This window comes from Asparagus officinalis, chromosome 6, assembly GCF_001876935.1.
Source record: "Asparagus officinalis chromosome 6, Aspof.V1, whole genome shotgun sequence".
Classification (NCBI taxonomy): domain Eukaryota; kingdom Viridiplantae; phylum Streptophyta; class Magnoliopsida; order Asparagales; family Asparagaceae; genus Asparagus; species Asparagus officinalis.
The window spans coordinates 6,154,399-6,170,668 of NC_033799.1; the positions used below are offsets into that span (position 1 = coordinate 6,154,399).

The 16,270-nt window shown below is 35.2% G+C and overlaps 1 protein-coding gene across 1 annotated transcript; it reads left to right on the forward strand.

Annotated features, from left to right (window-relative positions):
* LOC109844867 (3-oxoacyl-[acyl-carrier-protein] synthase II, chloroplastic-like) lies at positions 5,048 to 16,192 on the forward strand. The gene is made up of 13 exons (XM_020414035.1): positions 5,048 to 5,242; positions 6,851 to 7,056; positions 7,182 to 7,385; positions 7,454 to 7,564; positions 7,658 to 7,753; positions 7,930 to 7,975; positions 8,063 to 8,142; positions 9,232 to 9,300; positions 9,401 to 9,485; positions 9,658 to 9,812; positions 9,890 to 9,970; positions 15,297 to 15,356; positions 15,703 to 16,192. The coding sequence occupies exons 2-13, from the start codon at positions 6,859 to 6,861 to the stop codon at positions 15,817 to 15,819; spliced, it is 1,302 nt and encodes a 433-aa protein (XP_020269624.1). The 5' UTR covers positions 5,048 to 5,242; positions 6,851 to 6,858; the 3' UTR covers positions 15,820 to 16,192.

Genomic DNA, 16,270 nt, shown 5'->3' on the forward strand with positions numbered 1-16,270 from the left:
AAGCAGAGAGCAACTTGTCATGACGTTACAAGCAAACTGGAATATTTAAACAGTTGTTCCATTCTTTCTTTTCTTTCACCTTTTCCTCTCGACAAATTGTGTTTTTTTTTTCCTTTGTGGATTACAAGCAAACTGGAATATTTAAACAGACCTTTAAGTGTTGACTTGAAAATGGAAATGAATGTAACTAATTTGTAATGTGAGTAAATTCTTTGTTTATCATAATATGGAACGTGATTGGAGTATAATTTGATGTTTGGTTTCTTTGTTGATGTGAATGTGTGCAATTTTTTTGTTGATGCTCAGGTTCAGTGTAGGCTTATAGTTGACAGAAAAGATAATTACGCGTTGCCAAAAATAATACATTTGCCGATGTTAAATTGTGTTACTAAATTTTTAACTTTTAGCGACGCACTAAATTGCGTCACTAAAAGTACCACTTTTGCCGACGCTTTCTTGCGTCGCCAAAGATATATTTTTTAGCGACGCTTCATTCTGCGTCGCTAAAAGCCACATTTTTGCCGACGCTAACTTGCGTCGCTAAAAGTATAAATTGCACTTTAGTCTTTTTCTAATGAGTTTTCCCCCTTAACTTCGAAGAACCATGATGTAAAAGACTCTCATTTACTACCAAAAAGTATAAAAATTTCAAACAATTAGTGATCATTTTTTAGCTTCCCCCCTTAAATTCGAATAGCCATGATGTAGAATTCTCTCATTTACAACTAATAAGGGGTGATAGAATATGATTCTAGAGATTTTAGCCAATTATGGACACATGATTAAGCCAATTATGGGGTTTATAAAATACATTCTACTGTAGAAACAATGAAACTAAGGCAGTAATCTATTCAAGGAATTAATTCTTCATCATTACATGCATGTATTTGTTGTGCTCTTTTATTTATGACCTATTAACATTTATATATAAATTTCAGTCTGCGACGGAGAAATTGCATCTCCCGGATGAATTGAAAAACAACTTATAGATTCATTTCCTCAAAACTTAGGAGGTGCAGCAAGGGATCAATTGGCTTGGCCGCATGCTAGGGCTTTCAGGCTATCTTCTGGAAAGCAGACTTTCGAGGTACTATTGAAGACAACCCATTCTTGAAGAAATCGGCGCCTAACCTCTAACATTATATTACTCGTCTCAAATGTAACATTAATCATTCAGTTTAGTAGCTTTAGTGAGTCATCGAGTTGAACATTTGTACCGAGAGCATGACTGATAATGCATGTATAATGTTTGGACACTTACATCACAGTGAAAGGAACTGCATAAATACAGAGCAAAACAGTGCATTGTTGGTAGATGACGACTGTTTGCCTTCTTAACTTGTAATTCTTTTACATTCTTATAAGTTTCTCTCAAACGGTCAAATGTGTTCCATTTAATTTAAATCTAATCAGTATTGTTTTCTGCAACGAGAATTCAATTATGATCAATTAATGTGAGCCCTTAACTAGCTTACAAATTTGCATTGGCCCCCCAATCAATCAATAAATGTAATTTAATTGTTAAAATGTTGAATGTTTAGATTATGTCTATATGTTTTATCCATTACTTACATTCCATAATTTTATAACAAGACATTATAAATAAAATTATAAATTTTAAACAAAAAATGAAAACTTTATCACGTGCATTGCACGTGCAATCCAACTAGTTTGATAGAAAAGGTGGAGTTATTTTTCATAGAAGATACCATAAAAGACCATCTTTCTCATTTCTCAAGTATCAGATTTACTTCACTTTTAGAAATTTAGGCTTATGAGTTGTGAAACCGAATCTATTTCAGCTCTCTAAAGGTTAGCGTAAAATCTTAGCTTCTCAATCAAAATAATAATTGAAAATTTTGTGAATGATAATCTTTTTTTGTTGATTAAGCAAATAATATTTATTCACCATTTTCTTACTTTTCTAATGTTTTTTAAATATATGAGCTACATGAAAATATTGATCTTGAAGATAAACATGTGGAGAATGTTAGTATTTGTTTGTAAAAACAAGATAATCCCACATCGGATATTTGAGAATTCTTTTAGAGGTTTAAAAGCATTTAATGATTATTAGGCTTTGATAAATGGATCAAAGTATAGATTTCTGAACTCGTGTGAGGGTAGTGCGAATAACGCGCGATTATTAGACGCACTTAGCACTTAGAGCGATTGCCGCCGTCGCTTATATATTCTAGCCTTTTAATAATATATATATTTTTTGAATATATTATTTTTAATGTTATTTTGAATTTTTGAAAATATGAATAGATAATTGGCTGTTGAGAAGTGTTTGTTTGTTCCAAGGGGTGTTTTGAAAAGTTATGACCGTTGAAAGCATATTTTCAAACTAATAAATAATTTATAATTTCGGAGATATTAACTTCACTTCTTTTTCAAAACTTTTCTTTCAAAAGCATCCGCAATACTATAAACTTGTTTCGCAACGAATTAGGGGAAAATTCCAGATTTGCTTGATGAAAATTTCATTTTCTGTTGTATCATGTGAAGAAAATTTGCATTAACCCGAAGCAACTTTGGATATCAAGCGGGGAAAATATTTTTTTAAGAAAAGTGTTTCACGCCTCAGAATTTCTGTCTCTTCTATATTTTTTCTAACAGAGAACAATGAGGCTAGAGTACTATGATTAAAGGGCTATTTGATTAACTATATCTGCAAAAGTCACAACTAATGTTACATAAAATCAAGACATTTTGGTTAGAACCGAGACGCGTTGTACTATTTGTGCTATTCGTTTTACTTCAATTAGGAATTAGTCCATGATTGTTCAGCTGGGGCCTGGGGGGAGTACTTCCACAGATGAGTGAATTAAGTCAAGCATGTTTTTAATTAATTCATTTCATTCACCTAAAAACTTTCACGAAAAATGATGAATTCCTATTTCAATACTCACATATTATAAATGCATATATTTATTAAAACACACTTTTAAAGATAATTATACATCATAAGATTTAGTTAGTATTGTATAAAACAAAGGGATTAAATGACAAGCTAGCCAAGGTGAAATTTTATAGAATTAAATAAAAGCTACAGTTTTCAGGAAACAAATACATTAAATTGAAACAAATTTAAATGAGAAATATCATAATCTAAACACTTGATTGAAAAGCATTATAGAAACAATACATTTGCCACAGACCTAAATACCTCATTGCATTAAAAAATTATAGCTTCACGAAGTAAATGCCTAATTTTGTAGAAACAAAACCTAAATAGTTATAGGGAAAACATTATAGAAAATTAGAAATGATATCAAATAATCATATTCCTAAAAAAGAAATTAAATTTGAGAAAAAAATCTAGATACCTAGACCCGAGATGTAGCATTCCCCCGCAAATGATTTCCGATTTGGGCTTGATAAGCGAAACCTATTTTTTGAGAAGCCACTGAAAAACTGGAGAGAGAGAGAGAGAGAGAGAGAGAGAGAGAGAAGAGACAGAGAGAGATTTTACTGGATCCTATAACTGTCACACATTTGGTTGGATGCTGAGGGCTATTTTGAACAATCATATAGTATATAGGGACTCTTTTGAGCTATCATCATATAGTAATAGTATGCATACTAGTCTAAGGGGGTGTTTGTTTCCAATCCTATAATTTTAGGATATGGATTTCACCATGAGATTTGAAATCCATAGGTAATTTGTTATGGGTTGTGATTCCTAAAACTTTGTTTGTTTCAACAATATCTTGGGCTCTGGAATACTATAATTTGTAATATTTTTGTTTGTTTCAAACTTTTTGGAATTTAAAATCCTTAATTTGTCTAACACTTTTGAAACCCACCCCATATCCCACCCAAAAAAGAGGATTTCACAAATCCTTAAATATAATACTTTTTTTATTATTTGGGGACTTGATATTCTAAAATTTGTTTTGAAACAAACAAGTTTTATGGAATTCTAAAACCCAAAAAAAACCCACTTTTGATCATAGAATTTGAAATCCCACCCAAATACCAAAAGTTTTTTGAAACAAACACCCCCTAAGCAAAGAAAGAGCATGAGGGGGCCATTGCAATCAAATTGCAAACGATAACTTCCACCCACGAACTATGCGTAAGTCACAATTATAATCTTTTTTTTTTCGTATTGGTAGCGAGGTTTAACACGCAATTTCAATTTATCGATTGGTCCTAATGAGGGTATAAAAGCTTGATATCGAAAATAGATTACCTAAAGTTGAAATTGCAAAAAAAAAAAATGAACCAACAATTACAACTAAAATTTGCGAGAGACCACGGTCACCCATATATGGGTTTGTAGGAAGAATCGTTGCACCAAACAAAATGAGTGCTAGCCAACCGATGGTCAGGCGTAGTTGCTAATTATTTACACCGTACGGCGCTCCAACAATAAATGAAATAAATCCATTTATTTATGACGACGTTCTTCTCCTCTGCAAAATCTCAGGTTGACATAATTAGGAGCTGCGAGCCTCCTATTTCTGGCGTCATTAAATCCATCTTCCCATAATTACCCCCCCCCCCCCCCCCCCCCCCCCTTGTTCTCTACCCTCGCTATCTCACCCCCAATTTTTTTCCTGCATTTTTGTTCTTTTCTACCCCCCTCTCTCTTTCTTCTCTCTCTGCACTTGGCACTGTTAGCCACCACCCTTTCACTCAGATTCATTCAATTGTAAGCTCTCCCCATTAATCCAAATCCCCTGTTTCCTTATCTTCACAAATCCTCCCCCATTCTCAAATCCCTTTCTGGGTTTTGATCCTCTCTCAATTCCCATCAAAACCCACATCTCCATTTCTCTTCTTGCTCCCCTCTCAATCTTTCGGTCCCCTCCGTTAATCTCAACCCCCTGTTTCCTCAACTTCTTTAACCCGCCCTCATTCTCAAATCCTCTTCTGGGGTTTGATCCCCTCTCATATCCGAGCAAAACCCATATCTCCGTTTCTCCTCTCGTGCCCATCTGAACCTTCTCTCGCCCCCCCTGGTTCGGTCTCTGCAATGGCGTTCTGCTCTTCGATGGCCTCGCCTCTCTGCACCTGGATCGTAGCCGCCTGNNNNGGAGGAGGAGAGCGGTGGCTCTCTCGAGCGTTGGAGACTTGAAGAGTGGGTTGATTTCGGCCAAAGGGTTTATCTCGGCGTTTGAGCCTTGTGAGGAGTTCTACAACAGTTCGAGAAATGGGTTCTTGTCTGGAAATGGAAGCGGAGAGGGTAGCCGGAGGCAGCGGAGGGATGCTCGGTCTCGTCCTAATTCAGGTAATTTTTTTTTTAATTTATTTGTTTTTGTTCGTTGATTTGATTAATGGTATATTTTTTGTTTCTCTTGGTGGAATGGAGATGCTGTCGGATTTCTTTATTGTATGTCTGAGATCTTGTTAGATAATAGTATTTTATTAAAGGGATTACAAGAACACAAACTTAGCCTAGTTTGTTATGGCATGGTTTTGATTTCATTTATTGTTTATAATCGTTTTTTGTATGTTTATTTGGTTCTTGATATAGTGGTGGAACTGGGAATGGGTTCACAGAAGTTGGAACAATTTTATCTGAATTTAATTTAATAATGGAAATCTATACTGGAGTGAGATCAATAGTCTAGGAACATGAAAGTTAAGATATTCAGAATATTGTCTGATGTAATGAATGAAAATGTCTGACATGAAAGTTGATTACATTTTTTTGATCAAGGGAGAATTGGTTCTCTTTTTTATGCTACATGTACGGGACAGCAGAAATTACTGGAATTTAAAAAAAAAAATCGTTTGTGATCTTATGAGAAGATTGGCTTCTGTTGTTCAATTATATTACTTGATTAATTAATGGATTGCGAGAAAACTAAGATTCCATTTTGTTTTTGCATGTTATTGATTTTTCATGTAAACCTTCTATTACTGCACCATCTGCATGTATGTCTTTCTTGGGAATTTAAGATCTTAGCTGATGCAGTTGAATTGGTCTTAAATCTTTTACAAAACTTTTTTTTTTGAGAAAAAGGATGGATTACCAAAATAGTAATCCAGCCAGCTAAATTAGACAAAAATGGTTGTTACAAAAATAGTACACATCCCCAACTAAGGATGAGTACCCTAGTTCAATCTTTTACAAAACTTAACTAGACCTTATCTTATTTCTTTGTTGTTGTATAGAGATTCTAATTGTAGGTTGATGTAATGTTGGAGCTGACAGAGTTTTGCAGCTTCTTTTGTTGTTGCCTTGGTTCCTATCCAAAAATTTATTTGATGGACTAGAACAAGCTTCACTTATTGTTTGGCAGTTCAAATACAATTATATTTGCTTATCAAGAGTATTTGCTTATGGGGGAAGGGAAATGGTTTAGAAGCCCTCAATGTACATAGAACAGCAGAAAGACAGTAGCATAATATTAAGTTAAATGTCCCGTTTGATGTTCTCTGTTCATGGATCCTAGGATATACTTAATGGACAATGGAGAAACTTTATGATAAGCCTTAACATTATGAGTTTCTTTTCAGTTGCTTCAAATGTTCTTTATTCTTTTGACATTTATTCAATTTGCATCAAATGATCTCAATTAACCGATGATGAATTTGTTTGTCTTGTTTTCTTAGCTTCATTAAGAAGTTCAATAATGTCATGTAAGGACCCGTCTGGTCAATTCAGTGGACACAATGATTTGAGGTCTTCTTTCTATAGCTGCCCGCACTATTTCTATTAGATTGATAAACATGGAAGTAAGTCTAAAATTAATGTGGTAATTTTGAGCTTAATTCTAAAGATATGTGGTTCTTCGAGTTCTACTAATACTTTTTAAAAGTGATGGTGTAGCCATTCCCAAAAGTTTAATAGATGAGACATGGACCAATATTGATTTGGTAATATGTGCAGGCAACGCTATGGCAGTAGCAGTTCAACCTACGGAGGAGATTATAGAAAGGAATAGAAAACATACGAAAGGGAGAAGAGTTGTTGTTACAGGGATGGGTGTTGTGACTCCGCTTGGCCATGATCCTGACATCTTCTACAATAATCTTCTCAAGGGTGCCAGTGGCATAAGTGAAATAGAAACCTTTGACTGTGCTGCCTATCCAACAGTAGGTTTTCTCTGGACTTCAAGCTTTGTCGTTCTTGTTCTAATTTTCAACTCTCGTAAAAAAAAAAAGAACTCAGAGAAGCTTTAAAGCTTTCTTCCATCATCTGACATGTCCATTTTATAAAGAGAATTGCAGGGGAGATCAAATCTTTCTCAACAGATGGATGGGTAGCTCCTAAACTATCCAAGCGGATGGATAAGTTCATGCTTTATTTGCTTACTGCTGGCAAGAAAGCATTGGAAAATGGTGGGATGTCAGAAGATATTATGAGTCAGATGGACAAGACGAAATGTGGAGTTCTTATTGGTTCTGCAATGGGCGGGATGCAGGTTGCATTTTCATCCTCTGTCTTATAATTTAACACTTCGACAATTGATTCATTATACACTTTTACCAGGTGTTCAATGATGCGATTGAAGCTTTGAGGGTCTCATATAGGAAAATGAATCCATTTTGTGTTCCATTTGCAACCACAAATATGGGTTCTGCAATGCTGGCAATGGATCTGGTTGGCAAACATAACTTATTTCTGAATTTGGTACCGTTGCTTTAAAAGCATGGTGGTGATGTTATTTATTGTTTTCTTCTCTATGGATCACAGGGTTGGATGGGACCAAATTATTCAATTTCAACTGCTTGTGCTACGAGCAACTTCTGTATTCTGAATGCTGCAAACCATATAATTAGAGGGGAAGCAGTGAGTGATGACATTATATCCCTTCAACCACTGTCACAAGTCAAAATAGTTATATGCATAACATAGAGTTTCCCCCTATCTTTGAATTGGCTTTCATTTGCTTTTTCTCCCTTCCATTATGTTGAACAATATGCTTTACTTTCTTTTTGTTATATATCTAAATCTAATACTTGCAGGATGTGATGCTTTGTGGTGGTTCGGATGCAGTAATTATTCCCATTGGTAGTTCGTTTCTCTTTTAATGATGGAATTTGCTTTATAATAAGGTAAATAGTTCTTTTACCATAGCAACACTCTTCCACATTGCAGGACTGGGAGGATTTGTTGCATGCAGAGCGCTCTCACAAAGAAACAGCGATCCGAGCAAAGCTTCAAGGCCCTGGGACATTGTAAATACTTATTATTTGTCTTTCCTTCATAAATCATAATTTAACATGCAGTCCAAATTTTATGCTCCCTAAACTATAAAAATTTCTTCATATGTTTTGAAATTTCAGTATTGTTACGTAGTTGAAAAAGGATAGCCAAGGCCCTGGGACATTGTAAATACTTATTATTTGTCTTTCCTTCATAAATCATAATTTAACATGCAGTCCAAATTTTATGCTCCCTAAACTATAAAAATTTCTTCATATGTTCTGAAATTTCAGTATTGTTACGTAGTTGAAAAAGGATAGGAAGTTGGACTACAGTAGGGAAGACAAAGACAAAGACGAGCCGTTAGTTTTGAAATGTTTACCATTAATTATTTAATGAATTTAACTCTCTCTAAAAGAGTTAACTACTATATGTGTCTTAATTTTCTTTACGATTTGACGTGTTTCATAAAATATATATTTACCAATTATAATAAAACATCGTTCATATTAGAGGTTGACATAATCTTCTAAGATGCTCATTAGTTCTAAGATGCTCAGTATGGTGTTGGAGATCTGTTTGTTATTTGATTTTGTGTTCCAGGATGCGATCAAGTGTCTTCAGGTATCTTTCTGGTTTTATCATGATCTTACTTAGCCCCTTTTGGATTTATATTTGTCAATCTCTCCTTGCTTTCTATTTTATTCGGTCAGTATCAGCTGAACCTCAGAATAGGAACGGGAAGAATAATATGTTTATAATTGTGAGAACTATAGGTTCGTTTTTTTTCTTTCTAATTTACGTTTTCTACTTAGAGCTACAGCCTGTTTCCTGTATTTATTGACTTAGTTTAAACCATTAAATGTTCTGGCAGTATCATGATAGGTTCATCTATGAAATTTAGTTTCTTTAAAGATATTATGACCTAGAACTGTTCACATCTATTAGTAACTTAAAGCTCATATTCCTGAGCATTTTCAGTGCTTTTACTGAAGGATACAGTAACTACTTCTTCGTACAATTAAGAGCTGAGATTTTGTAATAGATGTAACCTGTAACAATACACTTTAATTTAATGGCCGTAGTACTCTTTTATCTTATTTTCAACTCCTACATGCCAGGAGCGTGATGGATTTGTTATGGGAGAAGGGGCAGGTGTGCTGCTGTTAGAAGAGCTAGAGCATGCTAAGGTTCAATTAAATTAAGCTTTCCATTAACATATATATAGGAGTTTCGCTCCAATTTTTATCTCTCTTGAAATTAATTCTTTTTCTTTCTTTCCTTTTACAGCAAAGAGGAGCCAATATCTTGGCCGAGTTTCTTGGAGGAAGCTTCACTTGTGATGCTTACCACATGACTGAGCCACATCCTGAGGGTAGAAAATAAATCCACAGTTCAATTTTCACTTGTGATGCTTACCACATGACTGAGCCACATCCTGAGGGTAGAAAATAAATCCACAGTTCAATTTTCAGTTCTTGTGTGCTCTCTATATTTTCCATTTTTAATTGGATCACATTGTTATCTGGTTTTCCTTCGGATACCAGGAACAGGAATTGCTTTGTGCATCGAGAAAGCATTGTCACAATCAGGAGTGGCCAGAGAGGATGTCAATTACATAAATGCTCATGCAACCTCCACACCAGCTGGTGACCTCAAAGAGTATCAGGCTCTCATTCGTTGTTTTGGTCAGAATCCTGAGGTAAAGTAAATAACATGTATGAGTTAAAATATATATGTAGTGCTGTTATTTATTAACTAATTTTTTGTGCATTGCAGTTGAGAGTGAACTCTACGAAGTCCATGATTGGTCACCTACTAGGAGCTGCTGGTGCAGTGGAAGCTGTTGCTGTTGTTCAGGTAAGAAAACACTTGCTTTTCTTGGCAGATTTTGGAGAAAACATGTACATGACACATCAAATTAACTTTATTGCCCGTAGATCATGTAATCTATCAATTTCAATAGCTTCTAGAAGTAGTTATGTTATTTCTTTTCCCTTGTGTATATTGTTTTATGAGATTTTAGAGGTATTAGAAACTTTAACAGTTAATGGAAGGTCCATTAAGATTTTGGATGCCAGATGATGGGAATTAGCACTAACTGAAATAAAAGTACTCTTTGATCAAAATTTAAGTGTTTGATATGTGCACATTGCATTCAAGATTATTATTATTGGTCTCTTCCCCAGATGCGCTTTGGTACACTGGTATTGTTTAAAAAAATGGTTTGGGCACCCATCTGGGCATAAACAGTACCTAGGCCTCCTACTTAATTCTTGAGAGTGCCTAGGCGAATATGGGCTCCTTACATGGACTCATGGCATCAAAGAGGGGTTTATTGTCCTCTTAAGCATAATAACAAATGAATAAAAATGGGTCAAGTTAAAATGCAGCAGATGAGAACTCGATCCAAGATCCTCTCAAATAAAACGGTGACGATAGGATTTTAAAACTTTGAAAAAATTATTCCTTCTTGGGTGCTAAAAAACGCCTACATGCCGCTTAGGTGCTGGGTGCATGGCAGGGGCGTAGCCAGGGCAGTCTTGCCCTGGGCAGCTGCCCAGGGCAAGAAACTGCCCCACTTCACCTCCCCCTCCCGCCTCCCCTCGCTTCCCTTCTTCTCCAGCCACTTCACCTCCCTCTCTCCCGCAGATCCAACCTCCTCTCCCTCCTCTTACAGGACCTCCATCTCAACAATCTCCAACCCTCCTCCCTCTCCCTCACCTCCCTCTCCCTCACCGAGCTCCTCTCCCGCCTCCGTCGCTTCAAGTCCCTCACCGCCGACCACCTTTATTTTTCGCCCAGGGCAAAAAATATTTCTAGCTACGCCACTGGTGCAGGGCGTTATGGTTGGCGCCCAGAAGCGCATAGCGGTTTCTAAAAGCTTGTACGTTGGTAGGAGATATCTTCTCTATAGAGTAATTTTGAGCAATCAATGTTGCATGTATTATTGGACGTAATGTACTTTGAAATATAGTTGATAATTGTAGGAATTTGTCGTCTATATTTCTATTTCCCCAATTCGTCTAGAAACCCTTGGCAAACTCTATAGCTTCTATTTTGGATTTTTTTCTCACGTTATTCAGAATGTGGTGCATTAAAGTCGGATGTGGGACATGTTAGATAGAAATTTCATTTCGGATGGCGGATGTCGAAAATATTTAGTAAATATTATGGTATTAAATAAGATAATATGTAAAATATCATATATGTCCATACTTGATGCATAGAGAATGGAGCTGTGGAGAAAGATATCTTTACATGATTGAAACATGAAACTAGTAGAAAGATTATCAATATTTCCATATTATACTGTTGAAATATAAGGAGAGATTTAAATGGCGAGAGATTTAATGAGATAGAAATTTATCAACAACAAGCAATCTAAAAGGAGAATGGACTTATCAGCAAAACAAGTCGATAATGAATGCATGGTTGAGACAGTGCCACAACACAATCCACCTTGAGGCGAGTAGGAAAAAATAGAAAGAACTGCAAAACTCTTGTAAAGAATTTAGATCTCAGTCGAGCCACAATTCAAAACACTTTGATACAATTAAAGCTCAAATTGAAATTACAACGTTTTGGTCGATTTTTTTGAGTCGAAATGTCACATGAAATATGAGGAAATTTCCCTTGATATACCGCCAAAAATTTGCCAAAAGCAGGAAGATTTCTGAAAACATATATTTTGCAACAAGCCTTATAAAAAGACATATTGCCTAATATATCGGTTATGTCAATCGATATTTTAAACAATTGTTAGATGACATAGTCATATTGTTAGATGACATAGTCATATTGCATGATGAGAATGGGTTTCCCCCCTTTACATTTATTTATAATCACTTGATAATCAATATTCTATAATTCAATTCCAATCGAGAGGACATTAATGAGTGCAACGTGATTTTAATTGAAACTATGTGCTTCTCATATAAAAAAGTATCTATATTAAGGCCTTTTTAGATTTAAAATTTCATCTTAAATATGAAAATTAATCTTTGTTTTGTTATCCAATTTTAAAATTCCTCTAGTTTTAAATTTGTGAATGTAGAGGTTCAGAATTTTACGTCCCATTTGCATCACATATTTGCGGCTAAAAGAGATTGTAAGTGAAACTCACCCTCTTTATCAAACAAAAACATAATAAAAGTTAACTATTACGTATAGAGCAAAAGCTTGAGACCATCCCAATCACACTCGGCCTGCGAGCTCATTAGCGCAATATAAGCCATAAAACCCACTAAGTGCAACACATGGTTTGCTTTAATCCACTAGCAAACTTGGCTCATCAATGTTACAATTGACTCCTTGGATTTACATTACAAACCATTCAAACAATCAGTCAATGTCTAATGTGAGACTAAATCTTGGGGTATCACAATCACCCTATCTTAATCAGTAGACGTGCTTCTCGTCACATGATAATCGGTCCATCTTAGTATCACCATCAGATGATGTAGACTCTAAAGATAACTCCTACAGGGTTCTAGAAGTGACTCCCACCACACTCACGTGGTGTAGCACTTAGTCTCGTGTAGCGTTTAGCTCCACATTTCTAGCTAGCTAACTGCTCTGATACCATTTGTCACACCCTAAACTGCGAACCCGTTGACGCGATGTAAGCTGTGAGACCCACTGAGTGCAATACATGGTTTGGCTCAATCTGCTGTCATAATTGACTAGTCAATGTTGCACTTGACTCCTTAGACTTACACTATGTACCATTCAATCAATCAAAATATCCAATGTGAGATTAAATGTTGGTGTATTACAATCCCATTACTCAAACCTCATCCTTCTCTTGTTAAGAGATATCTCTTTTATTGCTATATAAGATTATAAATTTTTTGCCTATATACATCAAATTTACCTGTATGTTTCCCAATATTGGATTTCTATATCCCTCATTTAATATCATTGAAAGAGAGTTTGGACACAATGGCAGAGCTGTCGTATAACCTGGAGGTTAGTTTCGAGTCCTAGAAACAGTCTCTTGTAGAAATATAAGGTAAGGCTGTGTACAATAGCTCTAAAGTGGTTGGGTCCCTTCCCGGACCCCTGACATAGCTGTAGCTTTGTGCATTGGGCTGCCCTTTCTCATTTAATATTGTTAAAATTCATATGGGTTCGTTAGCAAATATGCAATGTACAAGATAAACAACAAATTCAATCTCATATATATATATATATATATATATATATAATATATATATATATATAATATACACCGAGATTAATGGTATCCTTGTCATAGGAGGGGATTTCTCCTATGACGCCTCTAAAATCACATGATTGAGCGACATTGTGTGGATGATCCGCTCCGTTGAACTTGATCTACATATTCTAAAACTCTAACACCAAGTTTGGGGTGAATCCGTCGTCGTTTGACCCTCCATCGAACCATGTGAAAAGTTCTATTCATTCAAATCGTTAAAATTGATACGAGTGGATAAAGGGTCAAACGACGACGGGTTCACCCCAAACTTGGGTGTTAGAGTTTTAGAATATGTAGATCAAGTTCAACGGAACGGATCATCCAATGTCGCTCAATCATGTGATTTTAGAGGCGTCATAGAGGAAATCTCCTCCTATGACAAGGATACCCATTAATCTCTCTCTCTCTCTCTCTCTCTCTTATATATATATATATATATATATATATATATATATATATATATAAGAAATATGGAGACCTTTGTACACATAGTTTCTCCATTGAACTTGGTAGTGACATGGAGAGATCTGACCCTCATCACGCCTCAAAAATAGAACCTCAATCACTTATCACCTACCTCCAAAATAGAGGCCCTAGTTTCGAGGAATGATGTAGGGCCAGATTTGTCAAAAATCACTACTAAGTTCAATGAAAAAACTTGGTACCAAGGTTCTTCATCTCTCTCTCTCTCTCTCTCTATATAATAGTATATATTATATATATATATATATATAATATTATAAATATATATATATATTAAATATAGTATTCAATGGTGTTAAGTATTCAATGTAAGTATTTTAACTCAATATTTAGAATATACAGTAAATTAGTAAATATTCACATTTCGAGGTTAAAATTGAAAGTAGGATAGATTTTGGAGGATGCACTGATAAAAACTAAACTTTTAGCATATGAATAGGACTTCACGAAATGTGACCAAGTTTTAGTATATTTGAACAAATATTTTTTTTAATATTTTAAATAAAATTATTGAAAGTTGGTCTCAAATTGAAGTAGAATGGTTTTAGCGATTTTTTGGAGTTAATAAGTCCAATAAGTCAGGTCAGCTTCGTTAAATGAATAGTATGGCTTTTGGGAGCCATAACTTTAGAACTAAATAAAATCAATAACAAAAGTATCATATCAAGGTCTTTAGAAACTCGTGACTGTTGCTGTAGAAGGAATTTGGTAAACTGGGGTCCAATGAACTTTAATTATTGGCCGTGCTATAGAGCTCAGAATAAGCTTTCCAAATTGGGGTTTATTGTCCAGTAACTCCTCCTAGATCAAAAGTTATGCTCCCCCTAGATCAAAAGTTATGCTCCCGGATCAAAGTTGTTGACTTATATATAAGCAGATTTTTTTAATTATACATATTTCATTGGTTGGCCAATAAAAGGAAAACAAGTTATCAGTAAGTAAATAAAAGGTAAACAATTGACCATATAAAAGGAGGGCCGTTGGGGAACGACATGTGTCTAGTGGGTAAGGCACCACATAAATGAAAAAAACGTCGATAACAATTTTTCATAGTAGTAACATAACATAGCCAGAGTTCTAGGCATGCAATATTCGGAGTTATAATAATGCACGTAGATCTCCGGATGTAGTGGTGTATAAGTACAAGATATTTTCAAATGTGTATTTTGGTCATAGTAAATGCTGAGTTACACTGGCATGAACAAAAACGCTGATTGGATGACTGTTTAAAGTAAGTTCAAATTCTCAAATGATCTAAGACACTGGACCACCATCAATATGTAACAGTATTAGTGCAATACGCATATTTTCAATTTATAACTAGTTTCTGCTATGTATTATGCTTTTGATTTGTGCAGTGATTTAGTATTAGTGCAATACGCATATTTCCTGTTGGGCATGAGTATTTCTCGTAATGATATATTTTAATAATGATATATTTCTCCTCTGGTTACTTTTCCCCCGTCATTTGATGATATGCAGGCAATTCGAATGGGGTGGATCCATCCAAACATTAATCTGGAAAACCCAGAGAAGGATGTGGTAATGTTATTTATTCTTTCCTTGTCTTCTCACAAACTTTATTAACCGCTTAATTGCTTAAATGACAACTGATAAAAAATAGACGGAAAAAAAACAAAGAGACAGAAATGTCAAGGCACTGCAACCTTCGAAGACAATTATTCCCAAAATGTTTCTTTGTTACTTCTTTTTCTTCTAGTCACAAATAATCAAGTATTAACAGTTCTAGCTTTCCGTGAGCTACCCTGTAGCCAAAACCGCTACATATATGATTTCGTCAATTCGTGTGAACAACCTTATAAGCATGTAAAGTGGCATTTTATCACATTATATTCTCATATAGGCTTTTGTTATTCTGTGAATTTAGGATATGAAAGTTTTGGTGGGCTCAAAGAAGGAAAGATTGGATGTGAAGGTGGCACTGTCAAACTCCTTTGGCTTTGGTGGCCACAACTCATCCATTCTCTTTGCTCCTTACAAGTAGACGTTGCAATATAACTGCTGGCCTTCAAATATGGGACTGTGCCATTGTCTGTTTCATGATCTCTTCAATATGATGGCATGTAGTCATTTGCGTTGACGTACTTTCTCAATGTTCAGAGGATGGAAGTGTTGAGAAGAAACAAATTTTGCGCTCTATCCTTTTGTTCTGTATAGAAACTTGTTCATATTTCCTGTTCTATTTCGCCCCTTGTAATCTCTAAAACTGAACCTGTTGTAGTAGTTTTTGGAACAATGTAGAGCAAAACGTTTTATAGTTTTGGTTAAGGGGGCAATATGTTTCATGTTGGCAGGAGATATTATAGATATTTTGTTTAGTCTTATTGGTGTGAAACATGCTCCACTAAGATTTTGTCCTTCGTGTTATGGTAGTATTGTATGAGGAAAAGCTTACGCTCTTCTTTTAATTCCCCGTATAAATTATTATCAGTCAA

Coding starts and splice junctions, on each gene's coding strand:
- LOC109844867 (XM_020414035.1), top strand. CDS start 6,859: ATGGCAGTAGCAGTTCAACCTACGGAGGAGATTATAGAAAGGAATAGA. Junction 7,386..7,453: donor CTGCAATGGGCGGGATGCAG/GTTGCATTTTCA, acceptor CACTTTTACCAG/GTGTTCAATGATGCGATTGA. Junction 9,813..9,889: donor GTTTTGGTCAGAATCCTGAG/GTAAAGTAAATA, acceptor TGTGCATTGCAG/TTGAGAGTGAACTCTACGAA.